At 43.0% G+C, this 18,173-nt stretch overlaps 1 protein-coding gene across 2 annotated transcripts in view; it reads right to left on the bottom strand.

Moving 5' to 3' along the window:
• Nucleotides 1-18,173, bottom strand: part of LOC110486047 (mechanosensitive cation channel TMEM63B) — a 96,547-nt gene that overhangs the window by 12,038 nt on the left and 66,336 nt on the right. For both annotated transcript variants that reach the window (XM_090196058.1, XM_021557362.3), the window contains 4 exons: nucleotides 17,206-17,292; nucleotides 9,476-9,541; nucleotides 9,019-9,181; nucleotides 8,829-8,934 (listed from right to left, as the gene is read on the bottom strand). In XM_090196058.1, coding sequence (XP_090052184.1) covers nucleotides 8,829-8,934; nucleotides 9,019-9,181; nucleotides 9,476-9,541; nucleotides 17,206-17,292 — 422 coding nt within the window. The remainder of the gene's footprint in view (nucleotides 1-8,828; nucleotides 8,935-9,018; nucleotides 9,182-9,475; nucleotides 9,542-17,205; nucleotides 17,293-18,173) is intronic.

Genomic DNA, 18,173 nt, shown 5'->3' with positions numbered 1-18,173 from the left:
AAGAGTCGGCTTTCTATTCCGCAACAAAGCCTCCTTCACTCACGCCGCCAAACTTACCCTAGTAAAACTGACTATCCTACCGATCCTCGACTTCGGCGATGTCATCTACAAAATTGCTTCCAACACTCTACTCAGCAAACTGGATGCAGTTTATCACAGTGCCATCCGTTTTGTCACTAAAGCACCTTATACCACCCACCACTGCGACTTGTATGCTCTAGTCGGCTGGCCCTCGCTACATATTCGTCGCCAGACCCACTGGCTCCAGGTCATCTACAAGTCCATGCTAGGTAAAGCTCCGCCTTATCTCAGTTCACTGGTTACGATGGCAACACCCATCCGTAGCACGCGCTCCAGCAGGTGTATCTCACTGATCATCCCTAAAGCCAACACCTCATTTGGCCGCCTTTCGTTCCAGTTCTCTGCTGCCTGTGATTGGAACGAATTGCAAAAATCGCTGAAGTTGGAGACTTTTATCTCCCTCACCAACTTCAAACATCTGCTATCTGAGCAGCTAACCGATCGCTGCAGCTGTACATAGTCTATTGGTAAATAGCCCACCCATTTTCACCTACCTCATCCCCATACTGTTTTTATTTATTTATTTTTCTGCTCTTTTGCACACCAATATCTCTACCTGTACATAACCTTCTGATCATTTATCACTCCAGTGTTAATCTGCATAATTGTAATTATTTGCCTACCTTCTCATGCCTTTTGCACACAATGTATATATAGACTTTCCTTTTTTCTACTGTGTTATTGACTTGTTAATTGTTTACTCCATGTGTAACTCTGTGTTGTCTGTTCACACTGCTATGCCTTATCTTGGCCAGGTCGCAGTTGCAAATGAGAACTTGTTCTCAACTAGCCTACCTGGTTAAATAAAGGTGAAATAAAAAAATAAAATAAAAAAACAAAGATTACAGCTAGCTTGCAGCGAGCTAGCTCACAGCTTGCAAGCTCACAGCTTGCACTCACCGTGGCACCCAGTACCGAAGCTATCCCTGAGGCCCACCTCCCGGCCTACTCAGCTGTTCACCCGAACCCCACTGGATCCTTGCTGTAAACTCTGGACCTTGGCACCGGATCACCGCTGAACCGATTGGCTATAGTGGCTAACACCACTGCCACGAAGCTAGCACCAGTTAGCCGTGAGCCAGGCGCATCTCCTGGCTAGCAAACTAAATTCTACAATACCTCTTTCGCCATCTGGCTTGGATTCTCTGTCGAAACGGCGCCCCGCCGCACCACCACAACTGGCCTGCCGACGAATACTTCATCCTCTGTGTCTTCAACCGGCCTCCGTCGGAGCAGACGCTCCTACTGGCCCCGGGCTACTAACTTTAAATGCCGTGTCGCCCGCGTGCTAGCGTAGTGGCGGCTTCCCATCTACTGCTGCCCCCTGGACACTATGATCACTTGGCTACATAGATGATACCTGCTGGACTGTCCATTAATCACGGTACTTATTTATTTTATCTGTCGGCCCCAGCCGCGAACTCAGGCTCTGTGTGTAGTTAATCCGACCCTCTCTGCCTAGCCATCGCCATTTTACCTGCTGTTGTTGTGTTAGCTGATTAGCTGTTGTTGTCTCACCTGTTGTTTTAGCTAGCTCTCCCAATCAACACCTGCGATTACTTTATGCCTCGCTGTATGTCTCTCTCAAATGTCAATATGCCTTGGATACTGTTGTTCAGGTTAGTTATCATTGTTTTAGTTTACAAATGGAGCCCCTAGTTCCACTCTTCATACCTCTGATACCTCCTTTGTCCCACCTCCCACACATGCGGTGACCTCACCCATTACAACCAGCATGTCCAGAGATACAACCTCTCTTATCATCACCCAGTGCCTGGCTTACCTCCGCTGTACCCGCACCCCACCATAGCCCTGTCTGCGCATTATGCCCTGAATATATTCTACCTTGCCCAGAAATCTGCTCATTTTATTCTTTGTCTCCAACGCTCTAGGCGACCAGTTTTGATAGCCTTTAGCCGCACCCTCATCCTACTCCTCCTCTGTTCCGCGGGTGATGTGGAGGTAAACCCAGGCCCTGCACGTCCCCAGGCACCCTCATTGGTTGACTTCTGTGATCGAAAAAGCCTTGGTTTCATGCATGTCAACATCAGAAGCCTCCTCCCTAAGTTTGTTTTACTCACTACTTTAGCACACTCTGCCAACCCTGATGTCCTTGCTGTGTCTGAATCCTGGCTTAGGAAGGCCACCAAAAATTCTGAGATTTCCATACCAAACTCTAAAATTTTCCATCAAGATAGAACTGCCAAAGGGGGAGGAGGTCTTGCAGGTCCGCGGTCAAACGACCACCCCTCATCACTTTCACACGCTCCCTAAAACACTTCTGCAAGCAGGCCTTTCTAATCGACCTGGCCCGGGTATCCTGCAAGGATATTGACCATCTTAGATAAGCATGCTCCGTTCAAAAAATGCAGAACTAAGAACAGATATAGCCCTTGGTTCACTCCAGACCTGACTGCCCTCGACCAGCACAAAAACATCCTGTGGCGGACTGCAATAGCATCGAATAATCCCCGCGATATGTAACTGTTCAGGGAAGTCAGGAACCAATACACGCAGTCAGTCAGGAAAGCAAAGGCCAGGTTTTCGAGCAGAAATTTGCATCTTGTAGCTCTAACTCCAAAAGGTTCTGGGACACTGTAAAGTCCATGGAGAACAAGAGCACCTCCTCCCAGCTGCCCACTGCACTGAGGCAACACAGTCACCATTGATAAATCCATGATAATCGAAAACTTCAACAAGCATTTCTCAACGGCTGGCCAAGCCTTCCTCCTGGCTACTCCAACCTCGGCCAACAGCTCAATTCTCGGGCCGACTCTTTTCTCTGTATATATCAATGATGTTGCTCTTGCTGTGGGCGATTCCCTGATCCACCTCTACGCAGACGACACCATTATGTATACTTCTGGCCCTTCCTTGGACACTGTGCTATCTAACCTCCAAACAAGCTTCAATGCCATACATCACTCCTTCCGTGGCCTCCAACTGCTCTTAAACGCTAGTAAAACCAAATGCATGCTTTTCAACCGTTCCCCGCCTGCACCCGCACGCCCGAGTAGCATCACCACCCTGGATGGTTCTGACCTAGAATACGTGGACATCTATAAGTACATAGTTGTCTGGCTAGACTGTAAACTCTCCTTCCAGACTCATATCAAACATCTACAATCTAAAATCAAATCTAGAGTCGGCTTTCTATTTCACAACAAAGCCTTCTTCACTCACGCCGCCAAACTTATCCTAGTAAAACTGACTATCCTACCGATCCTCGACTTCGGCGATGTCATCTACAAAATAGCTTCCAATACTCTACTCAGCAAACTGGATGCAGTTTATCACAGTGCCATCCGTTTTGTTACTAAAGCACCTTATACCACCCCACCACTGCGACCTGTATGCTCTAGTCGGCTGGCCCTCGCTACATATTCGTCGCCAGACCCAGGTCATCTACAAGTCCATGCTAGGTAAAGCTCTGCCTTATCTCAGTTCACTGGCGACGATGGCAACACCCACCCGTAGCATGCGCTCCAGCAGGTGTATCTCACTGATCATCCCTAAAGCCAACACCTAATTTGGCCGCCTTTCCTTCCAGTTATTTGCTGCCTGTGACTGGAACAAATTGCAAAAATCGCTGAAGTTGGAGATTTATCTCCCTCACCAAATTTAAACATCTGCTATCTGAGCAGCTAACCGATCGCTGCAGCTGTACATAGTTTATTTATTTACTTTTCTGCTCTTTTGCACACCAGTATCTCTACCTGCACATGACCATCTTTCTTTTTTTTCTACTGTGTTATTGACTTGTTTATTGTTTACTCCATGTGTAACTCTGTGTTGTTATCGGTTCACACTGCTATGCTTTATCTTGGCCAGGTCGCAGTTGTAAATGAGAACTTGTTCTCAACTAGCCTACCTGGTTAAATAAAGGTGAAAAAAAGAAAAGAAAAAGATGCTAAATCATCTGGCCAAATGCATAAAGTTCCCTCAGTGCTCAAAACAAGCAACCTCTGACAAAAATCCCTCTACTTCTATTTGAGGTGAAAATGATGAAGCAGACACCTTATCAACAGCAACAGCTCATTGTCCTCCTGGAATCAGAAGTTTTTTTGACTGAATAGAGGAACGTAGTCAGAGAAAGGCTAATGAATGTCTTGCTCAGGCTGAGTATGCAACTGAATGTTCTTCGTCCAGCATACACCCCTCCAACCAGATATGCTTTATCTATTAATTTGCTGGATGCAGAGTTCAAGGGAAGGTCAAGCAAATCATAGAGAAAGCAGACTGCATTGCAATCATCTCTGATGGGTGGTCGAATGTTTGTGGTCAAGGAATAATTAACTACATCATCTCCAACCTTCAACCAGTATTCTACAAGAGCACAGACACAAGGGACAATAGACACACCGGTTCACCATTAAAGATGAGCTGAAGGCAGTCAATGACCTTGGACCACAGAAGGTATTTGCACTGGTGACAGACAATGCTGAGAACATGAAGGCTACTGGTGACCCTCACATCACACCTATTGGCTGTGCTGCTCATACATTGAATCTGCTCCTCAAGGACATCATGGCACTGAAAACAATGGATACACTCTACAAGAGACCCAAGTAAATGGTTAGGTTTGTGAAGGGTCATCAAGCTATAGCAGCCATCTACCTCACCAAGTAAAGTGAGAAGAATAAGAGCACCACCAGTTGGGGTGGTGTTGTCATCATGTTTGACAGTTTCCTGGAAGGGAAGAAGTCTCTCCAAGAAATGGCCACAGTCTGCTGATATGGACAGCCCCACCAAGAGGATCCTCCTGGATGATGCATTTTGGGAGAGAGTGGTAAGCAGCCTGAAACTCCTGAAACCTATAGCAGTAGGCATTGCACGGATTGAGGGAGACAATGCCATCCTGTCTGATGTTCAGACTGCTTGCATCCTGCCCACTTCTCTGTTGCTCCAAGCAGAGGAAACTGCAGTTCTGAAATACATCAAAAAGTGTGAAGACTTCTGCCTGAATCCCATACACACCGCAGCGTACATGTTGGACCCCAAGTATGCTGGCAAGAGCATCCTGTCTGGTGCAGAGATCAACAAGGCCTATGGTGTCATCACTACCATGTCTCGCCACTTTGGCCTGGATGAGGGCAAGGTTCTTGGCAGTCTGGTGAAGTACACTTCCAAGTAAGGGCTTTGGGATAGAGACACAATATGGCAGTTGTTCCAACATATCTCATCAGCCACCTGGTCCTCAAGCGAGCCAGTTTCATCATAGCGCTTGATGTGTTTTGCAATTGCACTTAAAGAAACTTTCAAAGTTCTTGACATTTTCCAGATGAACTGACCTTCATGTCTTAAAGTAATGATGGACTGTCATTTCTCTTTGCTTATTTGAGCTGTTCTGGCCATAATATGGACTTGGCCTTTTACCAAATAGGGCTATCTTCTGTATACCACAATCTATTTAGATTTGTTTAACACTTTTTGGGTTCCTACTTGATTTCATGTGTTATTTCATAGTTTGTCTTCACTATTATTCTAGAATGGAGTACAAATAAAGAAAAACCTTCAATGAATAGGTGTCCAAACATTTGACTGGTACTGTATGTAAAAACTATTTAAATGTCAAAAAACAGCCAGAATATGTAAACATATTTATGAGTGCTTTCATCATGCTTTCATCTGTGAAGAGCACAGGGCGCCAGTGGCGAATTTGCCAATCTTGGTGTTCTCTGGCAAATGCCAAACGTCCTGCACGGTGTTGGGCTGTAAGCACAACCCCCACCTGTGGAAGTCAGGCCCTCATACCACCCTCATGGAGTCTGTTTCTGACCATTTGAGCAGACATGCATATTTGTGGCCTGCTGGAGGTCATTTTGCAGGGCTCTGGCAGTGCTCCTCCTGCTCCTCCTTGCACAAAGGTGGAGGTAGCGGTCCTGCTGCTGGGTTGTTGCCCTCCTACTTCCTCCTCCACGTCTCCTAATGTACTGGCCTGTCTCCTGATAGCGCATCCATGCTCTGGACACTACGCTGACAGACACAGCAAACCTTCTTGCCACAGCTCGCATTGATGTCCCATCCTGGATGAGCTGCACTACCTGAGCCACTTGTGTGGGTTGTAGACTCCGTCTCATGCTACCACTAGAGTGAAAGCACCGCCAGCATTCAAAAGTGACCAAAACATCAGCCAGGAAGCATAGGAACTGAGAAGTGGTCTGTGGTTATCACCTGCAGAACCATTCCTTTATTGGGTGTCTTGCTAATTGCCTATAATTTCCACCTGTTGTCTATTCCATTTGCACAACAGCATGTGAAATGTATTGTCAATCAGTGTTGCTTCCTAAGTGGACAGTTTGATTTCACAGAAGTGTGATTGACTTGGAGTTACATTGTGTTGCTTAAGTGTTCCCTTTATTTTTTTGAGCAGTGTACATGCCAATATATTAGGCTTCGGTATGGATCACTGATACAAGATAGACGACTGTGTGAACAGATTTCAAAATTAAGATGTCAAATTCTGGGAGCGTCAAATACAATATAAAAAAAAGATCATCCTGGAGGACATCAAATGCTGCCAAAGCAGGAGTAATACAGCACAATCATGGTCCAAATTCAATATGTGGAAACAGTAGTATTGTGTCACCTTCTGGGAGTAAATCAGACAACACCACATTTCTCATAAAGTAGCAGTGACCTTGCAGGGCAACACTGTGAGATGGTTATCTTCTGAACAGGAAATGTGAATGGGTGCCTTGCTGGCACTATTCTAGCAACCTCTCCCTTCCTGTTGCTCCTCTGCAACTCATGACCTGACACGGAGTTATTCAATACTACCAAGCAGACAGTAGGAGGAGGCATTTTACCAGAGGAGAAGCAGACTTAAAGCCTCCACATCCAAACCAACACAATACATTGTCAAACACTATATGTTTGAATATATGAAACAAATAGGAATGGGTCAAAATGTATTTGAAATATGCATCATATTTCATGCCATGTAATTACATTTAAAAGCATTTTTACTACACATATTACTTATGTATCACTATGAACTTATATTTAACAAATACAATTATTTTCACTATGGACACTCCCACCTTCGCTGGTGTTGGCCTGTCTTTCCAAGTACAGTGCCTTCAGAAACTATTCACACCCCTTGACTTTTTCCACATTTTGCTGTGTTACAGCCTGAACATAAAATTGATTAAATTGAGATTTTTGTGTCACTGGTCATACCAAAAATCTGGTTACCTTCAGACCCATGCTACTTGTGGGAGTCGTGAGAATCTCCCCTTTTCACAGTGGGATCACATCAGTTTGTGTTACAGACAGAATATAACATTTATAATACTTAGATTTTGTGTCACTGGCCTACACACAATACCCCATAAGGTTTTCCAATGCCTCACAAAGAAGATGGGCACCTATTGGTAGCTGGGTAAACCCCCCAAAAAAGCAGACTTTGAATATACCTTTGAAAATTAACTACACTTTGGATGGTGTATCCTTACAAACTCAACTGCCGGCGAGGAAGGAAACCGCTCAGAGATTTTGCAAACGGTGACTTTCACACAGTTACTGAGTTCAATGGCTGTGATAGGAGAAAACTGAGGAAGGATCAACAGTGTAGTTACTCAACAATACTAACCTAATTGACAGAGTGAAAAGAAGGAAGCCTGTACACAATGCAAATATTCCAAAACATGGATCCTGTTTTAAACAAGATACTAAAGTAATACTGCAAAAAATGTTGCAAACCAATTCACTTTTTGTCCTGAATACAAAGTGCCATGTTTGGGGCAAATCCAATACAACACATTACCGAGTACCAATCTCCACATTTTCAAGCATAGTGGTGGCAGCATCATGTTATGCGTATGCTTGTAATCATTAATGACTGGGGAGTTTTTCTGGATAAACAAGAAATGGAATGGAGCTAAGCACAGGCAAAATCCAAGAGGAAAAGCTGATTCAGTCTGCTTTCCACCAGACAGTAGCAGATTAATTAACTTTTAGCAGGACAATAACCTAAAACACACAAGGCCAAATCTACACTGGAGTTGTTTACCAAAAAGACACTGAATGTTCCTGAGTGGCTGAGTTACAGTGACTTAAAAATGCTTGAAAATCTATGGCAAGAACTGAAAACGGTTGTCTAGCAATGATCAACAACCAATTTGAAAGAGCTTGAAGAATTTTGAATATAATAAATGGGCAAATGTTGCACAATCCAGGTATTGAAAGCTCTTAGAGACACCCAGAAAGACTGACAGTTGTAATCGCTGGCATAGTTGCTTCTACAAAGTATTGACTCGGGTGGGAATACTTTATTTTACCATCTATTTAATTTTCCATTCATTTGCTAACATTTTTGAAAACATGTTTTCACTTTGTCATTATGGTGTATTATGTGTAGATGGGTGAGACATTTAAACCATTTTGAATTCAGTCTGTAACAACAAAATGTGGAATAAGTCAAGGGGTATGAATACTTTCTGCACTTTATCTCTTAGTAAAGATACAATATACAATGTATCTATACAGTGCTTTAACATAGAGATGCACAGTAGTGACATAAATACTATATGTACACACCAGGTGTGGGTAAGCCTGTTCTTGGCGCAATGCAGTGTTTAGTTACCCTAATTTCATTGGTGATTCATTCTGACTCATACAAAGCACTGCCAGTAGGTGACCCTAGAGAGGGGAGAGTAGTCCTCTCTATCCCCAGTCACTCTTCCCATACGCCATCTCTCACCCTGTTACCCCTTTCCTCTCTGGGGAGAGGTGGGCTGACTCACCAAAGGGGACGATGATTGGACAGGTGATGCTGTATGTCATAACTACAGTGAAGACGGACATCATCCAGGCGTAGGCCGCTCCAAACTGGAATTCAAACGCTTGATGCTGAAGACACGAAAACATTCCGCATTGAAAAGTCAATTGAATTTTGAGCACAGCAGCGGCAATATTTTCCTTAATGACTCTTACCCTCTTTACGTTGCGCCTCTCTGCAGAGGAACGGGCCAGGGACAGTCGGATCATATACATGAGCAGGCCTGGAATCCGCAGCAGGTCCATGGCGTTACCAATAAATGCTGAGGCGATGACATAGTTGACGAAGAAGGCTCCGTTGTCAGGGAGGAAGACACACCTTAAACAGGGGGAGGCACCACCAGTGTGATTAGATAGCATTTACCATAGTACTGTAATTACTTTTCACAGGTATTTACGGGTAACGGCTGGATAAATCACACAGTAATTATGCTTTGGTTTCATTGAGAGAAACGCTGTTATGTACATTAAATGTAACAGGTAATTAACAATTGTGTTTAAAGTACAGAACCAGGACGTACTATTTATTTCCCCCATAATACCAGGAAAATACAAGCTGTAACAGCAACGGATCTTAATTACATTCCTCTTTTATGAAAATAGAAATACTTACTCAAATCTGACAGTGGCGTCAGCAAGGAATTTCTTATCGAACAGCCAGCGGAAGAAGACATCCAAACTATTAAAAGCAACAAAAAAATTAAATCAAATGAGCTTTTCAGATGGGTCATAATTTGGTCGAAATCTGTAGGCAGACATTGGTTGATTATTCATGTTCTCCCCACTGTAAATGGCACAAGTATTTGATAACCTGCAAAATCGGCAGTGTTTCCCACTTACAAAGCATGTAGAGGTCTGTAATTTTTATCATAGGTACACTTCAACTGTGAGAGACGTAATCTAAAACAAAAATTCAGAAAATCACATTGTATGATTTTTAAATAATTAATTTTCATTTTATTGCATGACATAAGTATTCGATACATCAGAAAAGCAGAACTTAATATTTGGTACAGAAACCTGTTTGCAATTACAGAGATCATACGTTTCCTATAGTTCTTGACCAGGTTTGCACACACTGCAGCAGGGATTTTGGCCCACTACTCCATACAGACCTTCTCCAGATCCTTCAGGATCTGTCGCTTGGCAATAAGGACTTTCAGCTCCCTCCAAAGATTTTGTATTGGGTTCAGGTCTGGAGACTGGCTAGGCCACTCCAGTACCTTGAGATGCTTCTTACGGAGCCACTCCTTAGTTGCCCTGGCTGTGTGTTTCAGGTCGTTGTCATGCTGGAAGACCCAGCCACGACCCATCTTCAATGCTCTTACTGAGGGAAGGAGGTTGTTGGCCAAGATCTCGCGATACATGGCCCCATCCATCCTCCCCTCAATACGGTGCAGTCGTCCTGTCCCCTTTGCAGAAAAGCATCCCCAAAGAATGATGTTTCCACCTCCATGCTTCACGGTTGGGATGGTGTTCTTGGGGTTGTACTCATCCTTCTTCTTCCTCCAAACACAGCGAGTGGAGTTTAGACCAAAAAGCTCTATTTTTGTCTCATCAGACCACATGACCTTCTCCCATTCCTCCTCTGGATCATCCAGATGGTCATTGGCAAACTTCAGACGGGCCTGGACATACGCTGGCTTGAGCAGGGGGACCTTGCGTGCACTGCAGGATTTTAATCCATGACGGCGTAGTGTGTTACTAATGGTTTTCTTTGAGACTGTGGTCCCAGCTCTCTTCAGGTCATTGACCAGGTCCTGCCGTGTAGAGTTCTGGGCTGATCCCTCACCTCCCTCATGTTCATTGATGCCCCACGAGGTGAGATCTTGCATGGAGCCCCAGACCGAGGGTGATTGACCATCCTCTTGAACTTCTTCCATTTTCTAATAATTGCGTTGTTGCCTTCTCACCAAGCTGCTTGCCTATTGTCCTGTAGCCCACCCCAGCCTTGTGCAGGTCTACAATTTTATCCCTGATGTCCTTACACAGCTCTCTAGTCTTGGCCATTGTGGAGAGGTTGGAGTCTGTTTGATTGAGTGTGTGGACAGGTGCAGTTAATACAGGTAACTGGTTGGTAGGTGATCAAATACTTATGTCATGCAATTAAATGCTAATTAATTACTTAAAAATCATAAAATGTGATTTTCTGATTCCGTCTCTCACGGTTGAAGTGTACCTGTGAAAGAAATTACAGACCTCTACATGCGTTGTAAGTAGATAAACCTGCAAAATTGTTCTCCCCACTGTATTTGATAAAGTAATTTGGCAAAAACAGAGCAAGACCGATCTCGACAAGGCACTTGGGCCAAGGTGGACTTGCACAGCCAGGCACTGTAACTTCCTACCTAGGGCCTAGGAAAACTACTGTATTTCAACTGCAGATTTCTAAAAGTTTTGCAATTATGCTGCAGGATTTAGAGGTAATCTGTGGTTCAGTACGGTACCCTGTGTCAATACTTCATTGCTCCAGACCAGCACAATGGGAAGTTAGACTACTGATTATGCTTTTCGGTCCCAAGGTGCACCTGTGTCTCTGTAGTACTGCAACCTACTCCCGAACCAGTTCCATTGTACAGCACCTTAGTGGCGCATCAGTCTAAGACACTGCATCGCAGTGCAAGCGGTGTTGCTACAGATGCTGGTTCATTACCGGTGCCGGCCTCGACTGGGAGATCCAGTCTCTCCCTCTAAAAACAGAAATAAATAATTCTAAATAAACTGGCTATATTTACAAATGAGTAACAATGTCTCACCCATTGTTCAAGAATGTCCCTTTTCCTCACTCATTTTACGTTATTTTAAAACGAAATCTCCAAAACATGTTTTATTTTTTTTTAAATAAAGCAATCACTTTTACTATTATTATTCTTAGAATTATATAAAAGCCCCTTGGATATTCTCAGATATATTAACCCTGTTATTAGCAGGGCAATATATGTTGGTCATGGCTTCCAAGTGGCGCACAATGGGATTGCCTCGCAGTTCTCCATTTGTATCCACTGAAATAGCGGTGGGCGTGAGGGCAGGGGGCACGGGATGGGCCGGAGAGCCGCACACAGAAGACAGACCTAGCCCATGGGGAAGGGAGGAGGGGGGGGGGGGGGGGTCCATCCCGCCCCACTGGGTAGCACAGAGCAACACTTTAAGGGGAATTGCACTAATAATGGTTCTTAGTGCCAGTCTTCAGGTTCAAACTAAAATGTAACAAATAATGGCGCAAAAAAATCTGATGAGATATGAATTCAGAGGGCAGATATTATTAAATATTAAAGTATTAGACCTCTCACTAAAGGTGTCACTCAAAAGTTATACTTAAATCCGAACTGAACTTAACAAAAAATGACATAAAAAGCACACATTTGTAAATCCCAAACTCTAAAAGTAATTGGAAAGGTAGATACAAATAACATTGTGACACTGTGTTTACAAAGAATGTAAACAAGATGCTGTGTTTTTATTTACCGTGGTGATGGACAGCTAGTGGAATTTTCAGGATTTCAAACACTTGTAGCCCGATTAGCAGGACAATTTACTCTTTATAGCCGGCTACTGAAGGTGTGAAAGTCACACCTTTCCAGTACTCCTCACCCCACCCAAACTCCACCCTTAACACAGTTACCATTAAAAACGAGCTGGTTATTTTAAAAAAAAATATGACATTCCGACCTAAGAGAACAGACAAAATGGACATCGTTTTCATCAAGCCAGCTTCTTTCTATGGCGCTACCCATTCCAGGGTTAGGACCATAACCACGAGAGGACTTGAAAATGAGCCAGAGCGGAGAGGATTGCCCAAATTAAAAAAAGGTATTTTTTGTTTCAGTGCATTTTCTTAAAAAAAAAAAAACCTATCAATGTGTAGGCATATTGTGTAAGAAAATCAATAATTAAATAAAGTCAAATAATATATATATATTTTTTAAATGATTGTGTACTAAAAACGTGAATGTGTTTTTGCAGAGCATACAACCATGCCGACAACCATCCTTGGAGATCAGTAGACAAAGGGCTGGACAATGGGCCGCACCAAAAATAAACGCATGGTTGCCAAGAAAGCGGTTTGTTTTGCTAGATTCTTAAAATGTGTACGCAGCATGTGTGTGTTGGCTTCACTTTTAATTCTTAATTGATCTACCGTTTCTAACATAGGCCACTGTAATCGATGAAGGCTCAGGGCAGTACCATTCTGCTCATCTGATGAAGGTGCACATGGATCAGATTCAAACTTTGAAGACAGAGTCATTGAAGGCAGACCAGCAGAAAGAGAAACATTAACATTACATTACCGTGCTTCTACACCTGCATTGCTTGCTGTTTGGGGTTTTAGGCTGGGTTTCTGTACAGCACTTTGAGATATCAGCTGATGTACGAAGGGCTATATAAATACATTTGATTTGATTTGATCTGCGGGCAGAGATACGGGCGACGTCTGATGCATTAGTCCAGAGCCTGGCGGCATTGGTGGAGTCAGGCGGAGAATGACGCGTTGAAGAGGGCGAGGAACGAGATGGGAGTCACAATCCATGCCAGGCACACCTGTGAGCTCTGGAACGCCACCTCCGACAGGCAGAGTCAAAATACCTGGCGGGTTCATTAGGTTGTCGGTTCACCCTGACATTTCCATTCCTCTTCTGACAACAGACCTTGACCAACTGCTCACCAGACACAGCAAGTGCCAATCCGGACCATTATGCTGTTCTGCTATAGCCTAATAAACACACGCAGGGGGCTTACATCTTCAAAATGCTTTAAATGCTTAATTATCCAAATGTAATAGCATATACTGTACAGTACTGTATTTCTTCATCAGCATCTTTATGCTTTCGTTAATAAAATAATGATTAAAAAAAATACTCTTTCAAAATGCAGATGTTTATTTAGTTATGGATCCATAACGAATAACTATGGGAATAAATATCAGTGAATGACAGAAATATTGGAACAAAGCTGTCTAATGAAGGTACTGGAAAATACTCTTTCAAACACAAACGGTCACATTGTACAGTGCTATTATGGCTATTAGCAGGTAGCTGGACAATAGACTTGCCTGGAAGGAGGGTAGGGGGAGAATTCTATTGTCAAATCTATTTCTTCGGTTGGCAGTATCACAACCGGCCATGATTGGTTGCAATTTCAGTTTAATCCACCAGAAAAGACAAAACAAATAATACCTAATAATAATAATACTTTTTGTTGTATCACATCCAACCGTGGTTGGGAGTACCATAAGGCGGCGCACAATTGGCCCAGCGTTTCTCTCCCTCTAAAAACAGAAATAAATGTTATGGCCTTGACAAATATCATTTTGGCTTTATTCAGATTACAAATCGCTCACTTTTGTTTTGTTTTCACGAAATACCCTCCAAAATATCATTATATAGTATCAAGTTGATGGCACAGTCATATAGACCGGCACCTACATAAAGCTGAGTGATTCACTCATTCAAGGCTTTGGATCAAAATAAATAAGTACCAAAATTCTTTCTGATAGTCTTAATAAAGAAACGTTTTGGTTATCCTGACCTGGACACCATGTACAGTATTATAATAGTCCATTATGGGCTAATAGCAGGACAATATACCTTTACCAACACCTCTCTGTATTTTGATACTTTGTGGATGGGGCCTCCCAAGTGGTGCAGCTGTCTAAGTCACTGCATCGCAGTGCAAAATGCGTTGCTACAGATGCAGGTTTGATACCCGTGCTGACCGACCCCGGGAGACCCATGAGGCGCCCTTTGGTTTAAATTTAGAATCCTCTTAGAGTCCTCCAATTGGCAGTCATGTAATATTTTTTTGATATAAGTCTCACTAGTGTTGAGTAATGTGCTGTTAAAAGTGGTATAGGTCTTATTTATTTAAAGAGCATATTGAAGTTAGAAGCAATAGGATTAGGATTAGGATTTGAAGCAAGAGCCAACAACTACAGTCGTGGCCAAAAGTTGAGAGAATGACAAATATTAATTTTCACAAAGTCTGCTGCCACAGTGTGTATGATGGCAATTTGCATATACTCCAGAATGTTATGAAGAGTGATTAGATGAATTGCAAAGTCCCTCTTTGCCATGCAAATGAACTGAATCCCCCAAAAACATTTCCACTGCATTTCAGCTCTGCCACAAAAGGACCAGCTGACATCATGTCAGTGATTCTCTCGTTAACACAGGTGTGAGTGTTGACAAGGCTGGAGATCACTCCGTCATGCTGATTGAGTTCAAATAACAGACTGGAAGCTTCAAAAGGAGGGTGGTGCTTGGAATCATTGTTCTTCCTCTGTCAACCATGGTTACCTGCAAGGAGACACGTGCTGTCATCATTGCTTTGCACAAAAAGGGATTCACAGGCAAGGATATTACTGCCAGTAAGATTGCACCTAAATCAACCATTTATCGAATAATCGAGAACTTCAAGGAGAGCGGTTCAATTGTTGTGAAGAAGGCTTCAGGGCGCCCAAGAAAGTCCAAGTGCCAGAACCGTCTCCTAAAGTTGATTCAGCTGCGGGATCGGGGCACTACCAGTACAGAGCTTGCTCAGGAGTGGCAGCAGGCATCTGCACGCACAGTGAGGCGAAGACTTTTGGAGGATGGCCTGGTGTCAAAAAGGGCAGCAAAGAAGCCACTTCTCTCCAGGAAAAACATCAGGGACAGACTGATATTCTACAAAAGGTACAGGGATTGGACTGCTGAGGACTGGGGTAAAGTAATTTTCTCTGATGATTCCCCTTTCCGATTGTTTGGGGCATCCGGAAAAAGCTTGTACGGAGAAGACAAGGTGAGCGCTACCATCAGTCCTGTGTCATGCCAACAGAAAAGCATCCTGAGACCATTCATGTGTGGGGTTGCTTCTCAGCCAAGGGAGTGGGCTCACTCACAATTTTCCGAAGAACACAGCCATGAATAAAAAATGGTACCAACACATCCTCCGAGAGCAACTTCTCCCAACCATCCAGGAACAGTTTGGTGACGAACAATGCCTTTTCCAACATGATGGAGCACCTTGCCATAAAAACATCAATATTTTGTTCCATGGCCAGGAAACTCCCCAGACCTTAATCCCATTGAGAACTTGTGGTCAATCCTCAAGAGGCAGGTGGACAAACAAAACCCCACAAATTCTGACAAACTCCAAGCATTGATTATGCAAGAATGGGCTGGCATCAGTCAAGATGTGGCCCAGAAGTTATTTGATAGCATGCCAGGGAGGATTGCAGAGGTCTTGAAAAAGGGTCAACACCATAAATATTGACTCTTTGCATCAACTTCATGTAATTGTCAATAAAAGCCTTTGACACTTATGAAATGCTTGTAATTATACTTCAGTATTCCATAGTAACAGCTGACATAAATATCTAACGACACTGAAGCAGCAAACTTTGTGGAAATTAATATTCGTGTCATTCTCAAAACTTTTTGCCACGACTGTATTTTAGCACCGTTTCACGCTGCTCTGAGACAAGCATGGGGACTGGTCTTGATAAATCAATGAGGTTTTTATTTGTGACTGAATCTCCGTTTGGGTATTGGTTAGACTACAATGAAGGTTTAGAAATGTTATGCCTTTAGTGTAACCTTCATATAACTTGTCAAGTCAGTTAAGAACAAATTCTTATTGATAAAGGATAGCCTACTCTGCCTACTCCTCCCTCCCCGTCAGGAGTCCCATATACTAAGTTCTTAGAAAGAAAAAAAAGTTTAAAATTCTCAAGTACAGCCACTATTGAAGGCTATCAAATGCTTCTAAAATATGCCCTCTGGTGGTCAAACTAGCACTAACTAACATTAATGGTAACAGTGGTTGACACAGAATTCTGCGGCACCTTGCATGCTGTGCTGCAGAACGCTGCAACTTTTAAAGGACGAACCACTGTACAGGTATATTTCAAAGTATTCTATGTATTCTACATCACATGTGCAGATATGTGCACCATGTCATTGCGCTCTCTTTCGCTCTGCTGTGTGTGCATCTTCCGAGCTGTCTCTCAAATGGCTAAGGGCTGAAGCTCATTGGCAAAACTCAAATTGCTAAGGTGCTGGCCCACATGGGTGAAAATGTATGGAAAATGGCACACCACAGCTTCTTGAAAAACAGTCTCATTCAAACTAGGGATTTCGTGGTTAATTAAGGGAAGACAGTAATTCTGCTCATAGATTATGCATGAAGGACTCATTGACACATCCAGCCCAAAGCGTTAGGTTTAACAAAAAAAACTTAGTAGACGTCAAAGTTCCAGAGCATGTCTTGAAGGGATATTCTTAAAAAAGGGGTATTTTACCTTAGTTGAAATAACCAATGACCTGCATGAAATGTTTTGCGCCTTAAAACAGATAGTTTAACAGGTACCTGCTAAGACCCAGTGAAGGCAGCAAGAGGACCATGAAGATGAGGAAGGTGTAGCACTTGTGCATGGTGGTCCGGTTCTCCCCTGATCTGCCCATGAAAAAAAATAGAGAAAAAGGCCAATGTCACTGAAGGAGCTTACATGATGATAAATTCATTTAGTTTATTTAAAAGCTGAATTTCAGTAACACACAAAAAAAACACATTTTAATTAATAAGATGAGATACAACAAATTGTACAAAATTAAAACGTCTGGGAATTGAGGCAAGAAGGGAGGTAGAATGGTTTGAACGGTGGAGGGAGGATCTTGGTCACAGTCAGGGAGGTTGGTGGTCATATCAGAGTCAGGTCCGCAGCCATCAGCACACCTCGCTGTCCCTGACATCCTCAGCCTCTCCTTATGGACTCTGTAGGTAGCTACTCCTCTTCGCTACTAATTTGTAGTACCCACTTGGATGATGCCCCGGCTGCCGCTGGCGCCAGAAAGCCATTGATAATCGTCAGAGTAGTTGTCCTCATCTCTAAAATTATACTAATTTAAGTCTGTGTGATCTTTAGAAAACCCAAAATCAAGAAAAAAAACTGTGGAAATTATAGGCCAACTGAAAGAAACCCCTCCCATATATTTGGATTCTTCCCTATTGTCAATATCACATCTGCACCAAGAGCTGTTGGAATTAAAGATCTCACAACATAATTAGACACAATGCAGATAAAAAATAATAATAATAATCTCAGAATCAAATCATTTCTGGGTAACAATTAAGTAACTTACTGTGATTGTTTTAAATTAAAACGGTAAAAAATAAACAAAAATAGCTCATCCGCGGTCACAGATATTCTGAGCAATTATTTAATAGATGAGGGGAAAGCATCCACGTGCCTGCATGGAACAATTTTCTCTTATTCAACTTACTGACTCCAAAGAGTGGAGAGCAGGCCACGTAGTCTATTTCTATGCTCACTGAGG

Source organism: Oncorhynchus mykiss, chromosome 13 (genome assembly GCF_057628025.1).
Source record: "Oncorhynchus mykiss isolate SJ-2025 chromosome 13, ASM5762802v1, whole genome shotgun sequence".
NCBI classification, from domain to species: Eukaryota; Metazoa; Chordata; class Actinopteri; order Salmoniformes; family Salmonidae; genus Oncorhynchus; species Oncorhynchus mykiss.
Note: the sequence above shows the minus strand (reverse complement) of the source record. Positions and strands in the feature narration are given on the sequence as shown.